The sequence below is a fragment of the Pagrus major genome, chromosome 1, assembly GCF_040436345.1.
Source record: "Pagrus major chromosome 1, Pma_NU_1.0".
Classification (NCBI taxonomy): domain Eukaryota; kingdom Metazoa; phylum Chordata; class Actinopteri; order Spariformes; family Sparidae; genus Pagrus; species Pagrus major.
In genome coordinates, this window is record NC_133215.1 from 15,914,822 (window position 1) to 15,940,177 (window position 25,356).

Below are 25,356 nucleotides of genomic sequence, written 5' to 3' on the forward strand. Positions count from 1 at the left end.
CAGTTAAATATTGTTTGAACCCATCAAGGTTGCCTTCTGTGAATAGTTCTACAGCAGATACATATATAGGCTATATATTTTTAAAATAATCATTATATGAGTGCAATAAAATCTTTAAATGAGTGCAAAGTGTTATTTTTCAGTGTTTTTATTTCATTAAAACATACAGTGTGCCATTGAAAGCTCTGGAAATGCTAAGTGGACCTTAGTTTAAGATTCTTATTCGTATCTTAATTACTATTTCCGGGGTCAATAAGTAACTTCCGAGCTTAATTTGTATTTTTAGCTAAGGGCTTTCAGGGTGACGTTTTCTGAAGTTATCCATGTGGTTGACGCGTCCTCTAGTGCTGGTATGGTGTTTTCCATTTACTCTGTAGAGGCCTACAGTACCCAGAATTCATTGTGGGATGAAGCAGCCCACTATTTCGCCTGGAATAATTTTAATGCCCGTATCTGTCTTTTGTACCGTACTCATAGCGCAAGACAAAACACCGGCACGCATTTATAAACACATGCGGAAACCATGGCGTTAATTGAGAAAAAAGAAAATGTTTTCAAACACATTTTAAAATCCAGATTTGACGGGGATATATTTGCAGTCAGCTAAAATCCGTGTGTCGGGTCCTAAGCCTCCGGTGTCATTGGTGAATGACCGAAGATGTCTCACAGCAGGTTGTTTGCCAGGCTGCTTTGTAAGTATTGAACTAAATTCTCATTTTAACCACTTGAAATGTTTGACAGTTTAGTTTCTGTAACAGACGTGCACTCGGTGGCTCTGTTCGCTACATTAGCACAGCTTTTCAGGCTCCCTCAGACTTGCACTGGCTAGCAAAGCTCCCCTGGGTTGGCTGTCAGTTAGCTTCCAGGCTAGTTAGCCACATTAGCCTGCCCATAGAAAACGCATATGCTGATATAGCTCAATGACAGCTAGCTAGGTTTTCGCTAACGTCCAACTGAAATCTAACTTTAACCTCTAAGACCCGAGCAAGTGTTGATCTTCGACCTTCCGTGTCCTCTTCACTAAATATAACGTTAGCATGTCCATTTCACTGTCCTGTTTGTTTAAATAGTAACTAGCTCATGTGTAGTTTGCACCCAGCAGTGGAGGCATCTAACTGTCTGTCTGTCAACAGCCTGTATGAAAATGTTGCCTTAGACGATGCAATGACAAGACTCCAGTTGGCATCGCTGCGTTATTTGGCTGTGATCGTAATTCAGGAGTTGTTAATTTGTTCGGACATGGGGCTCAAGTGGGCAACTGAACTTTGTACATTGTCAGTGATAAAATGTCTTTGACTGAAGCACTGACAGGAGACCAAAGTTCAGTCAGTGAAGGTGATTGCTGCTGCTGGTTTGCGTTAGTCTAGTCAGAAACCTCAAAGCAAAAATATGCTGTTTTGCCAAATGTTTTCATAAAGTTTTTGTTTATAATTTTTGTGAAGCAAGTTACTTGCCTTTCAAGGTCGAGTTTTTGTCTTCATTTTGTTACTTGCAGCAGCTTTTGTTTGATGCTTTTTTTCTTGCAGGGTTGAACCTATGTCCATGTGATTGAGGGAACACCTGGTTGAATAAATTAAAGCAATTTAGCTTAAAGTGCTAAAGCATCTGTGTGTGTCAGACTAGTGCACTGAGGAGGAGAGGCAATCAGTTGAGGGTCACAGTGTCATATCCTCTGTTTATGGAGCAAAGTCTGATTTAAGTCTTGCCTATTTCTAGTTGTTTAATTTTTAGGCTGCAGCTAATGATTCCCCCCTTTATTGATTAGTTAAGTAGGTACAAAGTGTCAGAAAGCAGTGGAAATAGGCTACCACAAGTTCTCAGCACTGTGGAACCAGCAAAGGCACGACCTTTTTGCATTTTTATCAAGTTTATGTTGCTTCATCTTCTTTCAATGGATAAATGGATAATTCAGCAAATTATTTCAGCATTAAATTAGTTAAATCATTATGATGTTCAAGCCCCTCAGCTGGTTATTATTTCAGCTTAATGTACAATTAAGCGTGATACCTCAAATTTACTTGTGTTAGGTTATGTAAAAAAGTGAAAGTCCAAGAATGCCATTTTGGGTGCATATTTTGTCCTCAAATGACCCGTAAAACATACCTGTGCAAATACAATAGAATTCGTCCCTGGAAAACTGATTAAAGAAAAGCAGCTATAATGTTATGTGTATAAAGCTATATTCAAGTTCAGTTGAAACATATGTCTAGTATCCTGCGTGGTAGTGAGATTGTGCAGCATGTTGCTAGTTTCACCTGTAAGCTAACGTTGTTATACAACACCTGCAGTATTTGTCAAATAACTTGTCGCACAGTAGAAGTAAAACTTAACAGAGCCTCCTCACTTGCACTTTGACCTGAATGTCTCTACTGCAGCTTGGTCATACAAGCATGTACAGTATAACCCTGGCCTTTGAAAATGTTTCGGTAAACATGTCCCCTCGAAAAGCAAAACACGTTGCTAAAACAGGAGAGGTGGTTGACAGTTCTCCATGGGTTCTGTCCTTGACATATAGTCATATAATACAATCTCAGTGTATCAAACACAGATTAATGCAGCTTCAAAGAATGTTTCATTTTAGCTCACTGTATACAACATGTGCTGGTAATAACCTTTTTTTTTTAAATCAATAGAATTATCACACTAAGTAGTAAATTATACTACAACATTTCCAATCAGTTAGTGTAATTAGACATAATTTGTTCTCCATGTGTTACATTTCCCTCAGTGGTTGACATCATTATGCTCCAAAGCACAAGCAACAGTCTGTAATTTAAAAATGTTCAGAGAACCTCTTAGAAAATGAAGAATGCTTGTGGTCACAGGTGCAGTGAAAGTCAGCTGGCAAGTCTGAAGAGAGGCTGAAATTGTTGCTCAGCAACAATAAAAGATGATTGTATAAGTGTTGATTGCTAAAATATTTTGAGTTCCTGGAAGAAAAATTGACAATTTCTATTTGAACTTTTTACTATTGACTGTGAAGAGAAAGATGCTTTTATCTGAGTTTTTTTCAAATCCAAACCGACAGCTTATCTTTGTATTTGCACAGCTTAATGAAAGCAAGCCTTTTTCACAAAATAGAGCAATGCAGTTAATGTCCTTGTGAGTGAATTGGAAGATTTCACTGTGTGAGGTTTCGATGGTTTATTTTGACGTGACGATGTCACCCCCTTTTCTCTTTGTCCATTCAGTGCAGCAGAGTGGAGTCAGGCACTGTTATACAGGATCAAGACAGAACCTCTACATCAGCAAGAACACGAAGGTCATCTGCCAAGGTTTCACAGGGAAGCAGGTTTGTACTAAACAATTATTACCATTAAAAGTTTTTCCTTACACTTCTTACACTCACTAACATACACAATACCTCATTCTTAGTGTGTCTTTCTGTAGGAGTAAGATCACCAGAGAGGATTAGAGCTGCAATGATTTGTCGATTTGATCATTTAGTTTATTGAAAGAAAATTAATCGGCATCTATTTTGATAATTGATTAATTGTCATTTTTCAAGCATAAAATGTCAAACTTTTGCTGGTTCCAGCTTCCTAAATGTGAGGATTTGCTCCTGTTCTTTGTCATTTATGGTAGTAAATAAAGATAAATAAAGAAAAATTTTAGATTTGGACTGTTGGTTGGACAAAATATGCTATTTGAAGACGATACTTTGGCAAATTATGAAAAGCACTTTTTACAATTATGTGACATTGTAAAGACTAAACGATAAATCGCTTATTTGTGAAAATAATGGGCAGATTAATTGATAATGAAAATAATCATTAGTTGCAGCCCTAGATGGGAAAGACTATTTTCATTTATTCAGATACATAAATTATGTCAAATAAGTCAGGTTAATTTTATTTACACAGTCCAAAATCCCAACTTTTGTGCGCATTCTTGTAGAATTACAATAGAGAAAAACAGAATTGCAGTACTAGGTCATGTTATGTACAATGTTTTAGGAATTAATTGAATAAGTACAATTAAAAGAGTTGAAAAATGCGAAGAGAGTATTATTCAAGATCTGTGTAAATGTGAAACTCGTCCTTGGATCAGTTCACACTGTTGTCCTGTAGTTTCCTGTTGTTTGAGTGGAATTTTGCAAGAGTTGTTTCTTTGCCTTAAAGGCCTGTAAATTAGGTTTGTTCCTGTTTGGATACTGCTGGTTTTGTAGATTTTCCTTTTTTCGTTTTTTGAGTTAAAATTTTTTTTTTTCACCTTGACTACTGTTAGTCATTGTTTTAGTCAATAGTAATGTTTGTGTGGCAGCTTGTTGATCCTCCCAGTTATTTTTCAAAACCTTGAAAAAGCTCAGGTGATTCACTTTGAAACGTGTCCAGTCAAGGAGAATAAAAATCTTGGCAAGTGTGTTCAACAAGCCAGAAAACGTGGACTTAACAGATTTATATCCCCCCTCTGTCCTTGCGTACATTCCATTTTTCATCCTCCATTTTCTCTTCAACGTAATAAAAGGTTGTTAAATATAGTTCCAGTGAACACTCCGGGTAATTAGAAAAGGATGAGAAATGAAGCAAGTGCTATTGAGTGCACATTGTGGTGTCTTTCTGGCTCGATAAGCAAGCAATTTTTCAACTTTATTGTCCCAACATTTGCGATAGTAATGACCGGCAAAAACGGCAAAGTTAGCAGGGTGAAGGGGTATATTCCAATTTGGAATAAAAATGCTGATTCATAGCTTCTAATTCCTCTTAATAGGCTAGTTATAATTTTTACAGGAAGGTCATTTATTTGCACTTGTAGTTATGACCCCTGGCTACTTTATCTACATTGTTTCAGCATCTTCAGTAATAATTAACTGACTACAGACTGATGGGATTTGTTCAGCAGAAAATCAATTAACGCCGCCTTGATGCACTAATTTTCTGGGAAAGTACAGCTGAGATTCACTCAGAAGATTTTTACCTCCCAAAACACATTCTGCTCCCTTTAGTGTTATTGCTGCTCTATCTTGTTTTTCATTTCAAATGGGGCCTGGTGGAGATATTTGTACCAAACACGGAACACTAAGAGCAGCAAGTAATAACAGAGATTACCCAACACCAGTGTCCTTTCTCTTTACCTACATGTTTTAACCTCTAAATTTCCTTTCCCTTTCCTTTTCCCCTTAATGTAGTGACTTCTGGTCCATCTTCACTTTGATGAATAGACGAATTAAAACTTGTTTAGCTCGTATATATAACTTTACAGTGCAATTACAACGCAAATCTGATGTCAGAAGAAATCAGTATAGCATGTTTACATGGAAGCAGTTATAACAATAGATATGTACAATAATGTGTACAAGAATCTTCTGAGGTCAAGATATCAGATAAGCAAAACTTCTGAAATGTAAGATTGTGAATTAGATGGGCTTCTGTTTCGGTTGAGGCAAAAAGCATAGACTTCATGAATGTGAGGAATGAAGTGTTACAGCCCTGACAGGTTCCCTGTAGCCTTCATAGGACTGACAGTACGTGAAATATTTTTGCAAACTATCTTCCCTGGCAGATATTTTACTGTCGGTGTTGGAAAACATCCAAAATCTGCTTTTGATTTGTTTTTCAAATGTTCTGCAAGCAGATTAAACCTAGCTTACATCATTATTTATGTGTCAAGAACATTTCTATTCCTTCTCATTGGATATTATTTACTAGTAGCTGCATCCCAGAGAAGAACCCAGCCTCACCTCTGTATCCATCCCTTTACTCTGCATGCAGCACAGGTGATTAATCCTGGATGGCAGCATATTTCCTCCTTCCTCTCTGTCTGTAATGATATCTCAAGGTTGACACCACAGAAGTGGCTGCACCCCACTTCATTACACACTCATACACACTGACTCCTCTTGCCTTGTAGGGAACGTTTCACAGTCAGCAGTCTCTCGACTATGGCTCCCAGTTAGTTGGAGGTGTTTCCCCCGGCAAGGGTGGTAAGACACACCTCGGCCTGCCTGTCTTCAATTCAGTCAAGGAGGTATGTATGACATCTTACCAATCCCTGGTTGTTCCTTTAAAAATGTATTGTAAATATATTAAATACAAAAACTGAAATATGTGCTATGGATCTGGCAGATTCGCTGCAAATAACCTGTGAAGGACTGCTGAAGATGATTTTTAAAGAAACATTAGGTGGCACTATTTCATAAATTTAGAATCTCCATTTTAAATGCACCACACTTTTTTCTTTTTACTCTCCTCAGGCAAGGGAGGGCACAGGGGCAAATGCCACCGTGATTTATGTACCCCCTCCATTCGCGGCAGCGGCCATCATTGAGGCCATTGACGCAGAGATGCCTCTGGTGGTGTGCATCACTGAGGGCATCCCCCAGCAGGACATGGTGAGAGTCAAACATAGGCTCCTGCGCCAGGGCACCACCCGTCTCATAGGCCCCAACTGCCCAGGAGTCATCAATGTAAGCATACGCACACACATGCACACACACACACACACACACACACACACACACACAGACAGAGATATATACACTGACACATTTTGGCAGAGGGAGAGAGATGAAAGTAAAAAAGTCGCTCTCAAGGATCTAGGCATCATTCAGATTGAACGCATTAATATTCTGTTATCTTTAAGTGAAGTAAGGAAACTAAAACCTTAAAGGAGCATGATTCAGTTATACTTGTGGTTTTTGTGTTTTCTATGTTTTATGAATACAACAAATAACTGGCATTCTTTTAAAAAATGTCATTTATTAGGGTTGAATATCCCTGTTGTTTTGGGGATTTTAGGCTTTATCAAAATTTGCAAAGTTTATGAAATGATCATTACTCATGCAAATATTTGCAGTGAATCATCTTTGAATTTGTTCTGGTTATTAAAAATGATCTTGTGACATAGTAACAAAGCTAAATAATGAATCACTGTGTTCTGTAGAGACATGAAACAAGAAAAATCTTCAACTCAAGACTGAGTTCAAAGGTTTGGCATCGGGATAAACCGATTATCAGATCTGATATTCCCCACTTTTTCGATTATTGTAATTATTTGGTGTGTTTTTTATTGCTCTGAAAATAAATTATTTAAATGTGCTACAGTCACGAATCATGAATAATAACCTATGATCCCCGTTTAATCTGAGTCTGCAAAGTAATCGTTAACTAAAGTTATCAAATAAATGCAGTGGAGTGGAAGTATAAAGAAGCAGAAAATAAAAATTGTACTTGAGTACTTATTCTTGATAAAGTAAGTTACATTCCATTTCTAAATTTTGACACGAAAATTTTCAAAATGTATGTAATTTCAAATGTATATCGGTTCCCAACGGCGCTGTCACAATATTAGATTTTCACTACACGATTATCGTGGCCAATCAAATTCACAGTAACAGTATAAACGCAATATCTATAGAAATTTGAGAAAGAAAAGCTAGCAAAGAAATCCATCTTTAACTTTGTTTACCGTTTGTTTCTTCACTTTTTAAGCAAGTTAATTACAATCAAAATATGAGTGTAGGGAGATGGAGAGAGTCTGTAACCATAACTGTGAAAAAGAGTGTACAAAAAGAACAAATACACTCATTACAAGTGATAAGGCAACCAGATACTCATAAAGAAAAGATGCACAAAGCCAAACATCTTCGCTGGATCATTCACATTATCATTTGTGGATTATAAACACCATATCATGAATATTGTGATATTGCGACATAATAATCGGCATCAGTATGGGCCCTGAAAAAGCCATATTTGGTTGACCCCTAGTTTAGGAACAGGTTACAACATTTCCAGTGATTTTGAGTAGAAGTACTAAAGTTAAAAACCACAATCATTTGTGGGTAAGTCACAGTAAATGTTCTCTATTTTAATCTTTTAATCTTTAATCTTTTTGCAGCCTGGAGAATGCAAGATCGGGATCATGCCAGGCCACATTCATAAGAAAGGACGAGTCGGTGAGATTTTCTAATTTGTCTGTGAACATTATTTGTTTGAATGTTTATGCACTTAATTGATACAAGAAAGCACAAGTTAACTTTTAGATGCTAATGGTTTATATTATTTGAGAATGTTCGCTTAATGACAGCTTACATGTTTGTGTATAAACAGAGATTCACCTGCTGACTGTTCAACAACAATCTTGAAAAGACTGAAGTGTAATGGAACAGAAAGGAAAAACAAACTTTAATACCTTTCTTCTCAAATTAAACTTATTTATAGCTCTGCACTCCACTAAATGGAGCTTCTGCTGTTGACAGCTTGATAAGCAGTGTGTGATGCTGTTGACCAGTGAACCTTTACAAGAAGGCTGTTTTTATAGTAATTCGACTGCCATCATTCCCAAAGCACAGACAGAACAGCTGTTACGGAGCTGTACTGTGATAGCGATCTCATTTGTTTGTGCTGTAACAATAAAACAATTCAGCCAAAGTTGGACAGAGAAATTAAAGCAGCATTTTATATCAACTTATCATCCTTGATTGGAGCATTGTTCTGCATTTGATTTTCAAAAAAAAAAAATCATTATCTATATTTTTTTGATTTGTCTTATACCTTGTGAAAGAAAGATAAAAAAAATATGTTTTATAACAGTACCCTTCCCCTCCATCGAGTCTCATCAAATCAGACAACAACACCGCTAAATACAAACTAATAACATGCCCAGTCACGGCTCTGTGAACAAACAAGTCCCATGCCTGATGAAAGATCGGCATGTTAAAACGAAGCTAAAAAACAAAAAAAAAGATAGTATTAAGGTATATGCCCTTTGTCATTTTTTGACAATTAACAATCTTGACATGTAAAGGAAAATTGGTAGACATTGTCCTTTCACTGCCTCTCAGGACTATAGACAGCTTTTCTAACGGAAGAATCCAAAGGGTTTTATTGTACCACTTGTTAACTGTATGGCAGGCAGACTTAATCCATTTGAATAACATACATGTCCTGACAAAGGTTTCACCAGAATCTTTAAACTCAGTTTTATTTAGCTGTAACAACCCCTTATTAACCCATTATAAATAGATAAAATGCAACACAAGTGTGTTTTGAATGATTTGTTCACTTTCAAGATGCTTAAGCTCTTAAATGTACTTAATTTCAGGCTTCCATCTGCTCCGGAGGCTGAGAAATAAAGGCTTTAGTGACGATTCTGTCAAGTTTGTCAGAAAACCCTCAGGTTTTAGGAGGTGTTTTCAAACAATGCCCTAGGTTTTAGAATGCATGTTTAATGGCCGTCCTATGTCTTGATGGGTCAACTTTTGGGGGGAAAAAAGGGATGGATAAGCATCTATATTCAGACATAAAATTAAGTTTCCTGCTGAGATACCATCCCAGAAAGATTTAATTATAAGACCAAAAACGTATGTATATAAGAAGCGGTATGTAACTTACATTCTTTTGCACAGTGGAACTGAATTTGCTTAATATCGAAAATGAAAAGTGGCCTATGAAAGAATACTGTTTTTCATGTAGCCGACTCCAGATCAATAAGGAATTAATTGAGTGTATGGCTTCATTCCAATCTTCTTCATTCAAAGATGAAGATATTCCATAAATCGTCTGTATCTAATAAAATGGCAGACTATTCTTGCAATATGTCAATAATCTAAATTCCTTTATTGTATCTATGGTTAAACATGGTGTCCTGTATACCTGGTAAAAATGCAGCTTTTCCTGTTAAGGGGATACGGTGAGATGTTATTTTTACCACAGTATTTTGTAATATCCTGCCAGGAACATACAGTATAGTGCTTCTTATCATCAGGCTTTTGGTAATAACAACAGGTCCTTTTGTGAAATCCTTTTATATATTTTTATTTTGTCATATGTTGCAAGTGGGTTCACTATGAAATATAATTTGGTTAAATCTTTTCTTTCAGGCATTGTGTCTAGATCGGGTACCCTGACATACGAAGCTGTGCACCAAACCACACAGGTCGGCCTGGGCCAGTCACTCTGCGTCGGTAAGTTTCCAATGACATCTGATATTATGAATTTAAATTTAGCAAACAGTAACACAGTTTGTAATTTTGTATCCAGTTCAAACAAGCAGTTGGGGACTGAAGGAACAAATTGATCCTGATAACAACATATTGCTTCATGAGTAGCTTGAAGAAATTTCAGAGAGGAAAGTATGTGTTGCATTTGGCTTGAGGACAGGATGGCCACTCAACATTACATGCCTGCATTTAATTTGAGCCTCTTTGTGATGGCGAGTTACCTTAAGTCTCGTACAATAATGCCAGAGGACATCAAAACTCATCTTACTCGATCTCTTACAAATGCTGATGCATTCCGGGGAATAGGACAGACACTTTGTATAGAGAAAGCACTTACCCACTTTCTGATCCTTGCTCAAACTACTCCTATCGGATCTGAGCATTAAGGTAGCTGCTATCTTTGAAGGGCACTAGTGAGATTGAATAGACTGATCAAGTGACTCAGATGCAAAATCTCTTTGTCCTAAAGAAAGCGTGTTTCATCTCTGATCCATGATGGGGAAATGTACTTTTTTTTTTTTTTTAAGTGCACGAACCAGGGGAGTACAAAGTTTGGTTCTATATCATTACTTAGGAAGAGAGAGGTTCAAAATGGAAATACCTTGTTTTAAAGCTTTCTATGAATATTTTAAACAAGCCATGGCATTCAAAATGAATTAATATCATAAATGCTTTTTAGCTGCTGCTCGTTTTTTTACCTCATGTACCTTTTTGATTACACTGAATTTGGATTTCCTGAAGCAGGTTTTCCTGTAGTTGTCAGCGTAACTGCAAACAAAGTTATACTGAGGAGTAGCACTTGTTTTGTAAATGTTTTCAAACCTGGCAAATAGGGATGGGATGATAAAAGATTTTATCACGGATCGGGATGAGAAACACTCACAATAAGTCGATCGTGGTGAATTTTGTAATCAGCATCAACACGAGTGAAGATAATTGTGAATATCCTCACATGAATGACTTAAGAAAAGCTGTCTAGCTCACTGACGTACAGTCCGATATTGGTTTCCTGATTTATTTTATATTTCCTAAGCCTGCCACCAGCCTGCTTGTGTTTTATCCCACACCAAGACAAGTTAAATTGTATGTGTGTAAATATTACAGATTCCAAACTTACCAATGACAGGGAAATGAGCTTACCACCATTATTTTGTGCAGGAAGACATATGATTTATGATGACTTATGTAAGAGTCTTTGCTTGTTTTTCACAATCCTATATATCCTATCTGTAATGCAATGAAAATATTTTTTTTCCTTACAAAACGTAAGGTTTAAGTGATTCCAGTATATGTTGGTGCCATTTTCACACATATGTTTTATATGAATTGCAGGTAAAACTGTGATCTTTGCAATTTTCTAGTACAGATGTGGAACTTTCCATTATCTACCCATTCTGTTATTACCTTACTTTCCTTCCACACAATGTTTCACAGCCTTGTTTCTGTAATAGATTAACAGCACATGCACACACTTTAATAGCACAGCCTGAAGCTTATATAGACAAATATTTCTTTTTCTTTTTTTTTCTTTTCTTCTTTCTTTCATTAACTTCTTTATTCATCAAGCTTTAATTGCTCCTTGTTGTCACTGAATGATCAGTTAAGCTACCATGTCTGTCATCTGTTCTCTTGAAGCAGTTCTGCATTATAGGAACATTAACTGTTTTCATTTCACCACACCATCAAGACATGCTGTAATGTGACCATTATACCCAGTTCTATTACTTCTTGGCAACACAGCAAATATAAGATTAACTTTTTTTACAAAAACAAATTCCTTTGACCAACTTATCTTCCACCAGAAACTCCATATTAAAGGGATGGTTGGACACCCAAATTAACTGAAAAACAACTCCGCTCCATTATTATTTAGACATTTTAATTATGGCATGTCCTCTAGCCAGACTTCATGAAACCAGTGCGGCAACAGTATTAAATATTGTAGAGTTCATTAAAGGGGGTTTATTGGTGGCTCTGCTGGCAACTTCTTCAGTCTGAGCATGACCCACGGGCTCCAGCAAATTACAGTTAATACAATATTTAAAATCACTGTCATCTTTGTTGCTGGTAATGTGGTTCTCTTTGATTATTATTCATGTAATTTTTCTTTTTTTTTTTTTGGTGTTGGCAGGTTTTTAAAATAGTGTGACTATGAATTTAGGGGACGTTTTGTCTGTGAAGATTTGTCTTCTGGAGGTTTGGCCTTGATTTATAGATCCTTGTGTCATTTTTTGTGGGAATTATTTTAAAAAATTATTATTGGCCCCTTGTGATTTGAAAAAGCTGCGTAAATCATGTTCCTTGGCTTTAAAAGGAAATGCATAATTAAACTACCATGCAGAGATAACCGTGTATCGGGGCAGTTATGTCATTAAACAAACTTTGAAGTGACTTTGAATTAAAAATTGTAAAATGCTTTTTCTTCTGCCTAATCTCAGTGTAATATTATTTCTGAGAATGAAAGTTGCTCATCTACAGTGGCTTTGGAAAGCATTCAGACCTTTTTAATTTTTTGCATCCTTTATTGTTGTAGAGATTTAACTTATAGCGGCTATAATCGATATTTTTATATTAACATGGATCACATGATTTTTTGCGAATGAAGTCACTTGTAGTAACAAACAGAGAATTATAACCCAATTTTGCAGTTTCCCTCAGTGATTCAGCAGCATTTAAAGAAAAAATTTAAGTTTGTAAACTTTCATGCTACACAAACAGAGAACATGTATACAGTTATTTATATCCATACAAATTATGTAAATGCAGAGTCCACCTCTCCTAGTCCCATTGTAGTCCTGCTCTCTGTTAGCATCAGGACATGGTCCAACCGCTGAGTGCAACATCTTGGTCCAGGATGTTGTGGTGGTGACAGGTCTCTGTAAAGATGTGGGCAAAGATGTATTAAAATCCCGAGGTCTGAAAGCTTTATAAAGCTTCTGAATATATGTTGCTGCTGAAAGTTAAAGATAAAGTATGTAACTTTTCCACATGATACATCTAAAAACGACTCGACTTTGTAACATGTTTTGTTGAGTATCCTAAACATTTCCAACATTGAGCAAACCAGCAAAATATGTCATTTTAAAGGATTTTTATTGGCAGTGATGGTTGTCTGACAGTGGACACAACAAATCCCATGTTCTCCCACTAAACATGACATCAACAAACGACTTTTGATTTTTTTATTTTATTGAGAGACCCCTAGTGCCAAAAATTACAACCTGTGCGTTTTAAGAAATACTTGTCAATATGAATAACTAAACTTAGAAAAGCTAAAATAGTAACAAACAACAAATTCACACTACGTCTTTATACTAGAACTAAATCAAGCCAGTAAATGATATGTTACAGGCATAAGGCTGCTTCTTATTCAACTCAGCAGCTATGTGATCCTCAAATATTCACAGGAATCCTCCTCTGAGAGTCTCGAGTATACAGCAAGTGTTTGCTTTGTCTCCTGCAAGGTATTGGCGGCGATCCATTCAACGGCACAAACTTCATAGACTGTCTGGAGGTGTTTCTGCAGGATCCCAAGACGGAGGGCATCATCCTTATTGGAGAAATCGGAGGCAACGCCGAGGAGAATGCAGCAGAGTACCTCAAACAGCACAACTCTGTAAGAAAATAACACACTGGACACCCATTATTTTACTTTACTTTCCTTGTGATATGTCTGCTACAGCGCTTCACCTCTGCAGATATATCTGTTCGTATAAAAAATTCATCCTTTTCTGATTTAGCTCTTAGTCATGCCCTTTCAAATCTATCAGCTGCAGTGAATACTGGAAACTATCATAAGTCTAGAACAAAGTGGAACTTTATGAAAGTGTCTTTTTGGTAACATCGTCAGGCTTCCTCCCGATTCCCCCGTATGATGAAGACAAAGAGTGACAGATGGGATGAAGGAATGATTCGCAGGGCCACTCGGCTTACATAGGCTGAGAACTTGTAATTTACATTTTTAACTTCAGCAGGCCTCTTCTTGCCATTTTGCTCCTTGCAGATGACTTCTAATCTATAACTTTTTTCAGCGTGCACATGTTTGTTTCAGTGTATGTGAGCGTGCTTATGGCTCTCTGGAGTTGAGAAATGGACTTGATTTGCCCTCGGCTGCTTTAATGAATGCAAATCTCCCGCTGGCCTCTCGGGAGAATAACTTCTCTCACTCAACAAATAAAGTACAAACACCATCCACCCCCCACCGAATCACCCAGAGTATTGACAGTGAGGGACAGCTCAAATGAAACACGTGCATGAAAAAGCCCAGCAGAGCGTGGGAGTAAGCTGCAGATCTTCCGTTGAAAGTCAGTTGCCTAGAACATTGTACATGAAATTGAGTATTTGGACCTTATTTTGAATATGAGCACAAAGTCCGGAGCAAACTTAACTTTACTTAATTTGAATACATTTGAATTCACGTCACCGATACACTCACCTAGGGCAGCTCCCTCATGTGAATTTTGTATTAGTGTGGAGGACAGTCTTGCTGGAAAAGAGCAGCAGGATAGCTCAGCCAAAATCAATAAATACTGCAAAACAGTGAAGACTTAAACTTGATGATAGATTATATCTGCTCTCTGATGATCAAAAAGATTTATCCAATACGTGCACTTCTTTATGAGATTTAGCACTTTGATCTCCTGTAAAGAGAAACTTTCTATACGTTACCTGTGATATGAATTTGTAGCCTTGAACTGTCAACAGAAAGCTGGAAGTGTGTTACTTGCTCATGCTTGGTGAAAACTTTATTCTGCTTTTAGAGGGCAAATGTTAATAGAAAAATGTTGCATTTCAGAGGTAGATGTCTTTTTTTTTGTCAATATTATCACCTTGTATGGCCTTATTGATAGCTATACCCAGAACTTGGTCATCTTTCATTTGAGCAGCTCATATAAGCCTCTGAAAACTGAGTTAAAGTTTGGAGAAAATCATCTCTTAGATATTATTTATTAAGAGTTTAACCTCTTATTTAGGACTCTGTAGATATGGTTTAATTAGAATTGTTTGAATGTGGCCCACATAAGACCTCCCACTCACATTTCAGATTTGTTCAGAATTTTTTTAAATAGGTCACACAGCTTGTGTTGTGCCCGTTGAAGGCTTCGACTGTTCAAGCAACAATCGATAAATCAGAGCTTTGTGGGTGGGATTATTGGGTGTAACTCCTTCATAGCCAGTGTTGTGCAAGTTTGCTAAAAGTAGTTACAGTTGTTAGTTCTCTCTGAAGATATTGAATAACTGTACCAATTAATTGCGTGTAAAAGTTATTAGTTACTTGTGAAAGTAGCTCTTGCGTTCCTTTTTAAATAAACAATTAATCAAGATATAATTGTAATCACAGTGTGGCTAAATGCCATATCCAAATCGCAAGGAGCTGTGATTTTTCTGATGAAGGTAAAATGTGTGCCAAAACAGCATTATAATGAAGTACTGTAGCGCTGCAAAGATTCTGGCCTACAAATCTTGTTCTGTACAGACCCCAACAGATGCCACATCAACATCCTGATTTTAGTTTTTCTTTAAAAATTTAAATTTTCATGCAAAAATAATCATTCCCACAAATTTTTTTGAACATATTGTGCCGCCCTACTTTTACATGTCTGCTTCAATTCTCTTGTTAATTCGCACATAGTAAAAAATGTATTTAGTGTTCCCGTAAAACAGTTTAGGACAAGACAACGATTAAATTGTACATGTCATTAAATCAACAATCAGCGCAGTTATAGGAGCTGTTATTACTCCAAACCACCAGAGGGCCGCAACCACTAGCGTTCCTGCTTCCACTTGTATGGGTTACCCAGTAGGATTTGGTAGAATAAGATCTAGATGTACATGTTAACAGTAATTAATGAGTAATTATATTTGATAAACTCAGGTTTCTATCTTAGAAATATTACAGTCACTAAGATGAAAAGCAAGCTCACGTTGCCTGAACTGTCTGACACCACTGTAGGGTTAGGTAAAATTAGATAATAAACCGTAAAGTTCGGGGAACATACAGCATAACAGAAAGTCAGGCTGAGTGAAACAAAATAAGAATTCACTCTGATTATCAGCTATCATCAGATTTTGGTTCAGTTTTTGCTCAATCCTGATTGGTGCTCAGAAGTACATTACATCATCTTTCTTCAACCAAGCCCTGGCCACTTCAGACCAATGACAAAAGCACAGAAAGGACAGAATGATCTCATGTGAAATAAACTAAACTGTGTTCATGTATGACGCCATTACTCACAGGAAGAAGTTGAGAATTTTTTTTTTCCCCCATTGACTTGACAAATACTGCCACATTGGAGAGACATTAAGTACAGGCTGCTCAGTGAAATTAAAGGTCCAGTGTCATGATTGATTTGTGTCATGCAACATTAAATATATTGAATTCCTATTTGAGAAACACACATTATACCAGAAGGTGAAGAAGTATTGATTTCGGTATCCATCAGTGTTACACTTGACTTACTGCAGACTGTTTATCTACTGACGCCTTAATTCAAGAGAACAACCTTATACTTCCCGCTTGGTTGTGCTGTCAGATTTTATGATGCAGGGCATATTTCAAGGTTCAGTCTTCATCAGTGTCTGCCAACATAATACGGTCTCAAAGAGTCACCTGTATCAAAGGTCTGCTTGTCATCGCCAGAGTTTCACAGGCTTTCTCAAGTCAGAAATAGGTTTTACACAGAATAACCATGTTACAATTTGCTTCATGCATATCAAGTAGGTCAGAGTATTTGGCACCTAAGCTACCGTAGAGGTTTACTGATTCTTTTTTTTATTTCTTTATTTATTTTATTTCAGCCAAACCTGTCTCCACTGAGCTTAGCTAAACCCCTTGTAATTCTCCAGAAACAAGACTAAAGACGAGCGCAGGTTGTAGTCAGGAGAAAAACCAAGGGTAGAGAAGCGTCACGTGGACACGCTCGTGCCGGTTTTATTCATATCGACCTGTCTGTCATGTTTATAGGGCCGTTAAGTGTCTCAGTTGGACTTGTGAATACAGTTCCTTGGAGCAGGCTGTTTTTGTGTTCATAGAACAAAGCCCTCCTCCGGTCATGTTGGCAAACTGAGGTGGGGGAACTACCCTATTGGTCTCATAATTAAGGTAATATATCTGAACTGCTAACAGTGGAAGACAAAAGATGGGTAAAGTGAATGATAGTATGACTTCCCTCCCTGTATGCATTGTGAGTACTTAGTATCCAGGGAGGCAGGGATTAATAGAGTAATTAAACCCCTTTCGTTTGAGGTAGATTTAAGACTTGATTCACATGAGGGTGGTTTGTTTATTCAGGACGTGATTTGACTTCTCAATACTGAGTGGGGGTTTGGTGCTAATTTGTGTTGTGCTTACTTTTTTTTTTTTTTTTTTTTTTTTCAACGCACAGAACAGATGCTTGTAACATATTTCGAGCACTTAAAAGTGATATTCCCTCTCTCTTCATCTCCCTGCTAACTGTGCAAGTGTTAATGTCTCATTAAGGGTGCATTTCTAGCCAAGGTCCTAAACGTTTCCCTGGCTGACATATGTCCTGCTAGTCTTAATTATTGAAAGTCATCTCCAGTTTATATAAGTGGCTGCCATCTTCTTCCTGCCAGTGTCAGGTCTGAGTTTGGAGCTGGAATGTCTGCAGAAGTGGGTGTCTTTGAAGGACCTCGCTGTATTGCTTTGGCTGTTGAATATGTCACATTCACTCTCCGAAAAGCAGCCTGCCAGATGAGCCACAGCCTTTGTTAAAAGCTCAGGACGAGGTGTGTGTATGTGTGCGCACGAAGCCGTCCTCTACAATTATGTTGTTATTCCTAAGTATGAAATATTAGCTGCCGTACGTGTGCACACACACGCACTCCATCCCACTTGCTGGTTATGATGTTATTGCTGAAGATGAAATATTAGCTCTCTTCACCTTGGAAATGATCTTAACTGTTGAACGTAACATCCATCAATGAGCAAGCAGCATAGACAGCAGCTGAGCTAATCAGTGCCTGCATGACTAATTACCATCTCAGAAATGAGATGATATGAAATGGCAGGAGCCTGAGCCCCTATCTGGTCATACACCAACCCATGCAATTAAATGGCTTGATTGACCCTTTGTTTTAATAATGCAGGCTGAGACGGAGATGGCTGGTTAGACAAGCCTGTTACCATGGGTGCTCTGTAATGGGGAGGGCATGAGGTGTTTAATTTATAATGAATGAATAAAATGCAGGTGCAGAAAACTAATTTTCTCTGTTCTGCTATCCCTCTTCCTCCTTGTTTTTGCTCCATTCCTTCCTCTTTCTTATTCACTTTGTTGCTTTGCTAACTGTTCTCACATCCTCACACCTTCCCTCAAGCTTCTTCACCTTTCTTGTCCATTTCGACTCATTTTACGCTAATGTTTTTCTTTCTCTCCCTTGTCTACGTCCAGGGTGCTAATTCAAAGCCCGTGGTGTCCTTCATCGCAGGGCTAACTGCTCCTCCCGGCCGTAGGATGGGCCACGCCGGCGCCATCATCGCTGGTGGAAAGGGTGGAGCCAAAGAGAAGATTGCAGCCCTCCAGTCAGCTGGAGTTGTAGTCAGCATGTCCCCTGCCCAGCTGGGCAGCACTATTTTCAAGGTGAGTCCTTTGTTCCAGCAAGATAGTGTTGTAGATAATAACACTGCGAGAGGGGCTTTTCTGCCTAATGAGTACATATACTTTTGGTGCTTTAACGGGGATCTATAATGCTCATTAACAGGTTTTTATTTTTTTTCTTGGCCTCCACTTAAATAGTCTTGCATGATTCACAGTCCGAAAAATTCCTTATTTATCTTATTCTGGCTCTTTATGCAGCCCCTCAGTTCATCCTCAGAACACACAAGTACTCATTCTGATTGGATAAATTTCCAGAAGCCTGTTGAGGGGCAGCACCCACTGTCGAATTGGATAGTGACATGAGCTCTGCCCCACCCTCTTGCAGTCAATTTGAGGCCGGACTTCACTGACTACTGTACAAAATACAACTGACTACATAATGGTATTACCTGATTTTGGTTAAACTGATTCTTATTTTACTGGGAAATAACACAGTGTCCTGATAGACCTACCACTCTACTTGTTGCTTTGCAAAAAAACAAAAAACCTTGTTGCTTAGCTAGTTAGCTCAGTTAGCCATGAAGCTTGTTAGCTTGAACAATCTTTTATGTTGTAGACGTCTACGCCCGAACAATAAAAATCCATTACTTAACATTACTAACATAGATACTCTTTGTCTTTAAAAGGCTTTTATTTACAAGAGACCTACATTACCAAAATTCAATTGTCACATTTTGTGTTTTGCCTTGTCACTTATGCACACTTTGAAACTGCTCAGTCACACACTCCAAACAATGTTTTATTCACTAAAATATAGTCCCAAATATATCAGGCTCAGATGTTCCCCCCTGTTGTTGTTTTTGTCTGCCTCATCCATCAATCTCATCTTATCTCTGTCTGACTTGCATCTCATTTCTTTTTCCTTATCTCAGTCTTTATTTTCAGTCCCTGTCTGTACTGTTGCTTCCAAATTAAAATGTGACACGATGTCTGCTTGAGAAACATAAAAACATACAAGAAAATATTTCACTTAATTACAAACAGTCAACTCTAAATTTCTATGCTCCACTGTTTTACTCATAACTGCGTAAATTGATAGAAATACCTTTTTAAATAAACCAAACAAATACTAAGGTCACATTTGCATTATACACATAAAAAGCTAATTAAAGCAGACCGTCCACATAACCAATAAAGATGCTACACTGTAATAATGCTTCTCTTTCGGCTTCAGAGCAAAACCTCTGGTGACGCTGCTCACTTGTGGCACAGTCTTTCATCACCGAGCCGTTACAAGGTTTGCTGGGAACAGGAAAAGCAGGAGTAGCAAGTTGAGATTAAACTTTTAATATGCCGTAAAGAAAGGCAGAAGACAAGGGCAGGAATTAATAAATGTGTGTTGACAGTGGCTGAGTTGGCGCCACTGCCCCTTTATTTCAATTTATCTCTAGGGAAGCACTGTTAACAAGATGTATAAAAAGTGAAAGCATGTATTACACCCATTCATCATCTTATACTTTCATTACCAGTGCTGGCACTACTGCATGCGGATATAGATTTACACACCTCGTCCCCCCCAAAGTTTAATTCATAATCATTGTGTGTAATGATGAAAAACGTGCAACGTGGTTGCTCATTTTGCTGCACATTGTGTTCATACATCTCTGTTAATTTCATTGACCGTCGTAATTGAAGTAATAACGAGAAAGAGACGCAAGTAGACAAGACGCTTCAGGTGTGGGCTCAAACAGTGACAACCTCAGTGAGAAGAGCATCTCTGCTGTCACCGACCTGCACGAGCCTCGACACCACCAGTGACAACCTGTATCTGTGTAAAGTGGATACATGCATCATCATATTTAATTCAAGCTTTATGAATTATACATCGAGCCACAGTTGGATGTTGGAGTTTTCACAAGAGGTCTAAAACTGGAAAACAATAAGGCTCTTAGATCCGAGTGCATTGAACAGATGTTTTCGTCGACAAAGTTACACAAGCACAACACAAATTTAGCGAATTTAGAGTTTTGTAAAAGTAAAGTTTGGCGGCCTGAGTTATATTTTTGCCCGAGACCTTGGGTTTTGTGTTGTCTAATGCACCCCTGGGAAAATGAAATTAGTCAAAAGAAGTAGTTGGATCTACATTGTCAGTACTGATTTATTAGAAGAAACAATGTATTCGTCATGGAACTTGGGTGCAGGAAAATGTAAAATAAGTAATTTTTATCAACAAGAAAAGTATTAATTCATAGGAAAGGAGGAGGAAGTTTAATTTTTTGTATCTAAACCAGAAATATCTTTATAACCGCACACACATATACCTTGAATAAAATTACATATTGTTCAGGGTTTGAACATTGTTAGAAGCATTTGGAATAATTTTAAGAAGTATTTCAATTGAAACTGGAAACAGTGAGGCGGCCAGCCTCTAACAAACAACATTGTTTTTATAGTTGAGGCATACGCTAAAATACGTTCCTTAAACATTTTAAGGAGAGGAGTTGACAACAAACAGGATTGTGGTTCATATTTGATCAGCTCTGCCTTGTTTTATGGTTTGATCAGAGTTTTTTCAGCCCATTTTATACAGTACAGAAACAATATGGCAGCCACTTTTGGTTCACAATCTTCCGTATTGCTTCTAAACAGTACACAAAAATATGTTTCTGAAAACATGTTGGGCAGTAAATCAGCAGTGTAGTCCCTGAATCTTGGTTCATAGTTTATCAGCACTGCCTCGTTTAGACAGTTTGATCGGTGTTTAGTGAGACACCTCGCTCGATCGTGGCAGCACTCTCTCTTGAGATTGGTCTGAAGTCTTTGTGTACGTGGATGCACACTTGCAAAATGCGGATTCAAAAGCCCTAAAGTCTGTTGTTGGTTTCTTGTCACCAAAAAACATGGGGGTGCTCTGTGTGCAGGCAAAACAGGAGGAGTTTGACATTGTTCATTTGCATATACTACCAAAACTGTGATACAGAGCTGGCTGAAAATTCCCATTAAAAGCTAAAACCTTTGAAAAATTGTTTTCAGATAATGAATATTTATTTACCAGTTAAATAACTAATTAAGCTCAGATAAAACATCCCTATTATATTATTTATTAAGAGTTTGACACTCAAAAACTCAACTGATTCTGCTTCATCAGGACTGTGTGGGTGGGGTTGGATCTTATGTGATTGACAGTACTGATAACATAAGCAAACAACCCCTCAACTGTCATCAGATTCTGATTCAAATGTTGCTTGATTGGTGCATGGAAATACATGACGTCATCAAAAAAACCCAAAAAACAAGCAACCAGAAGAAAAGAGGATAAAAACACGTGTGTGTATATATATAAAAAGCCTCTAACAATTAGAAATGACATACAGTATGCTGAAAGATAATTAAATATGCAGTGCTTTCAGTGGCACTGGTGCAAGGACAAGATACCAGAAAAACTTATGTTTATCTGAGCAGGACTTAATTCATATGCATGGAAGAATAATTATGACCTTTTTACTTGTTTACAAAATATCTGGAACTCATAATCATAAACAGCAGATAATTTTATCCTCTCCTGCTTAGTATTCACAGTGTAGCCTGCATGCACATGTATGCAGGAAAACCGAAGCGAACGTGTTTAATCTCAAGTTTTTGTTTACGATCCTGACTCCTCATACACCTGACTCCAGGTGTGTCAAAGCTGTTGTTGTAAATGTCTCGCTCTTCTCTCACGTCATGTTCTCCTGCGCTCGCTACAGTTTCGATCCAGATGTGTTTTCACCCATCCTTTTTGAGTGGCAACCTCTACTTTCTACGTTTTACTCCCCCTCTTGCTCTCAACTCGTCTTGTCATGTGTCTCAGTCTGTCTCGCGCAAAGCGTCTGCTCTTTTTTCCCTCCTCTCTGTCACATACAAACAACAGCTATGATTCCTGTCTTGTACCCTTGAGCTACTGTCTGCCGCCTTGGGCCAACAAAGCATCTATCTCTTTACGTAATGAATGCCCTGCTCCTCCTTTTCTTTGTCACCCTTTCCATCCTAATACCTTTTTTTCACGTCCTCTCATTTCCTCTACAGCTTTGTCCCTAATTACTGAACCCTCTGCCACTCCCTCTTCTAACCCAACTCATCTGTGCTCATACTTTTCATCCTCTCCAGAGAGTCGAGGTTAGAGAGGCTGAGGTTACCTTTTCAAGCATCTCAGAAATATGAACGCATTTCCTCCTCTAGGTGGCAGTAGACCTTCAGGTATCCACAAGCCACAGAGGAATGGGCCAGTATGTGCACGAGTACTTGTGTGTTCTGAAGAGCTGATAAATGACATTTGCATTAAGTTACTTTCCCCCTGTGGAATGGAAAATTCTCTGGGAACGACATGTTCTATCATCCTATGGTTTGTGTGATATTCCCCAAATTGAATATGTAAATATCTACATCGTTTTTAATGGCTATCGTAATGCTCTCTCATTTTGTAGCCACATGGTTGGACTGTGCTGATAAGCCCAGCAACTGTATCCTCACATAAATCAGAATTTTTTTTTTGTGCACATGTAGCCTCTATCAATCACAAGTGAGCTGTTTTTAGCGTCACTAACTGGAATTTGGTGACACGTACGGCGCTACGTGATTTGCACTCTTCAGGAAAAAAGACAACAGGCTCTCAAAAGCTCTAGCCGCCTCTGTTTCCCCCCCGTCTCAACAGCAGATCTGATACACAGGATCAAAACAGAGCCGTGTGAATTCTGCATGAATAAATCATTCACTTCTGTCTATCTCACTTCATTTCACGTTGCGTATTCTCTTCTTCTCTCTCTTGTCCATCTCTGTAGGAGTTTGAGAAGAGGAAGATGTTGTAAAATTGTGCGACGAGGCACCTGACCTTTCACCCCCTCCCTGCCCGGAAGTGGAGATGAGCAGCCTGATTCTGTAGGTGGACATGCCCTACAGTATCTGTAAACCTGATTATTTCAACCACCAAGCGCACAGCCAGTGTTTATATTGTAATTTCTGCCATGAACTTGTACCTTGCACATAACGACAGAATAAAACATAGTGTCTTAATGGTATCCTAAAGAAGTCATTGTACACTATGTAAAAGCTTTATAGATGTTTTCTCTTCCTCCACACAATGTCGACAGCTGAAAGGAAGGATGCCATGGTAACCTTGGTGATCTGTTTCATTCTGCTATACTCCTGCTGTAATGCTTCACTCATTTCACTGGCTGTCCATCTAAATAAGAAATATTTCTCATATCGTTTCCCTGCTGTACTTGTTTCTATACATTTCCCATGGCAACGTTCATAAAACAGATGTGGTCTCATCAAGTTTCCTTCCTTTTTGAAGTAACATGAGCGTAAAAATTGACATATGTCTGAGAACAGACGGGAATGCAAAACGTATCACATGTTGAGTGGGTTTGGTGTTTACATGCCTTCCAGCACAACCTGTGGGGGTCGCATATTGTATGTAGAGAATCAGTTACCAGGAGAGGAGTTAAGATCAAGGTGCTTTTCATACATGGATATTAAGCTTCAGAGTTTGCTTGGTTGACATGTGAAATCATAGCATTTGGTTTCGTTTTCATTCCGTTAAGCAAGGCAAGTTTATTTATATAGCACCTTATCATACACAGAGGTTATCCAAAGTGTTTTACAGGCAAAATAATAAAAAATAAACAGATAAAAACATAGACAAATGTAATGGAAGTACAGCGAAATCAGGGTATGAAAATAAATATAACGGTTCCAACGGTGGGCAACATAATGGCTAAAAGGTGTTTCACCATGCTTGGTTTTTACTCTGACTGGACCATGCAGACCAGATCTTTAGATTGTTTAAGAGCAAAAGGGTTTAATAAACTCACTGATAAGTCGATCAGAAGACGAACTGGAAACAAATATGACTAGTCGATTACTCATGTTAAGCACAATCTGGTATTGCTGTCTTGAACATCAGGAAATGTTGCTCCAGGACTGTCATTGCAACTGACAGTTTTGTGATGTCACAGCTTTGTAACTTGTGGAAAAAGACTGTAGAAATACACAAATGGGATAGTAATCCTTGTTTAACGTTGTAAACGGTCTATTTTAACCCAAACCATGTTTTCCTGAACCTAACCAAGAATTTTTGTTGCCTAAACATAACCAAACAGTAACAGAAAACTGAATAGAAATGCAGAACAAGAAGTAAACATCTTGTAAAAATAATAAAGGAAACAGTATCATAATTTGTTCCAAACAGGATACCAATGCCAGTCTCTTGAGCAAGAGTCCTAGATTTAACCCAGTCAGCCACAGCAGCCTGTTCCAAATGCTGACTTTGTCTCTCTATCCTAGGTTGAAATGATGCAACATTAATTATGATCTTCCAGGAACAACAACAGCACAAGTCGCAATGCTATGACATCACAACAGCATGGCTGATTAGTTGCAGTGATAGTCCTGGAACAACATTAATTATGATGAGATCAGTGTTTAAAATGGCAACATTTTGTGGAGGTTCCTTCGATATTAATTCAACTTTGGTGACCTTTGACATGCAAGTTCAAGCCATTGACTACTCGCTGATCGCTGCTGATTTTGTGTCCAAAATGGAGGATGCCATTTTAGCTTATTAAATGTGTTGCACCCTACATAGAATAGAAAATACGTTATTGCATACCTTTTGCATGCAAAAAGCAAAAATTTGTCTTTGCTTGCATGTGCAAAATGATGCATTAAAAACTCAACATACCAAAGTCAAGTCAAAAGCTTGGCCAGCTGTTGTGAATGTGTGGTAGCAGGTTCCTGGCTTGCTAGCATGTTAGTGGTTAGCTCGCCAGCTACAGCAGTTTATCACCAAGCTTCACGTACCGCATATTGTTCAAG

At 38.0% G+C, this 25,356-nt stretch overlaps 1 protein-coding gene across 1 annotated transcript; it reads left to right on the plus strand.

Moving 5' to 3' along the window:
* Window positions 1–603: 603 nt before the first annotated feature.
* Window positions 604–23,810, plus strand: suclg1 (succinate-CoA ligase GDP/ADP-forming subunit alph). Its single transcript, XM_073466620.1, has 9 exons — window positions 604–692; window positions 3,192–3,292; window positions 5,851–5,967; window positions 6,194–6,406; window positions 7,840–7,897; window positions 9,824–9,907; window positions 13,408–13,559; window positions 18,355–18,543; window positions 23,319–23,810. Exons 1-9 carry the CDS (start codon window positions 659–661, stop codon window positions 23,343–23,345), a joined length of 975 nt encoding a protein of 324 aa, XP_073322721.1. The 5' UTR covers window positions 604–658; the 3' UTR covers window positions 23,346–23,810.
* Window positions 23,811–25,356: the final 1,546 nt, after the last annotated feature.

Bases quoted from the DNA above. Each gene is read 5' to 3' on its own strand.
- suclg1 (XM_073466620.1), top strand. From the start codon at position 659: ATGTCTCACAGCAGGTTGTTTGCCAGGCTGCTTT. The intron at 3,293-5,850 runs GTTTGTACTAAA...CTTGCCTTGTAG, and splicing joins AAGGTTTCACAGGGAAGCAG to GGAACGTTTCACAGTCAGCA. The intron at 18,544-23,318 runs GTGAGTCCTTTG...CCATCTCTGTAG, and splicing joins TGGGCAGCACTATTTTCAAG to GAGTTTGAGAAGAGGAAGAT.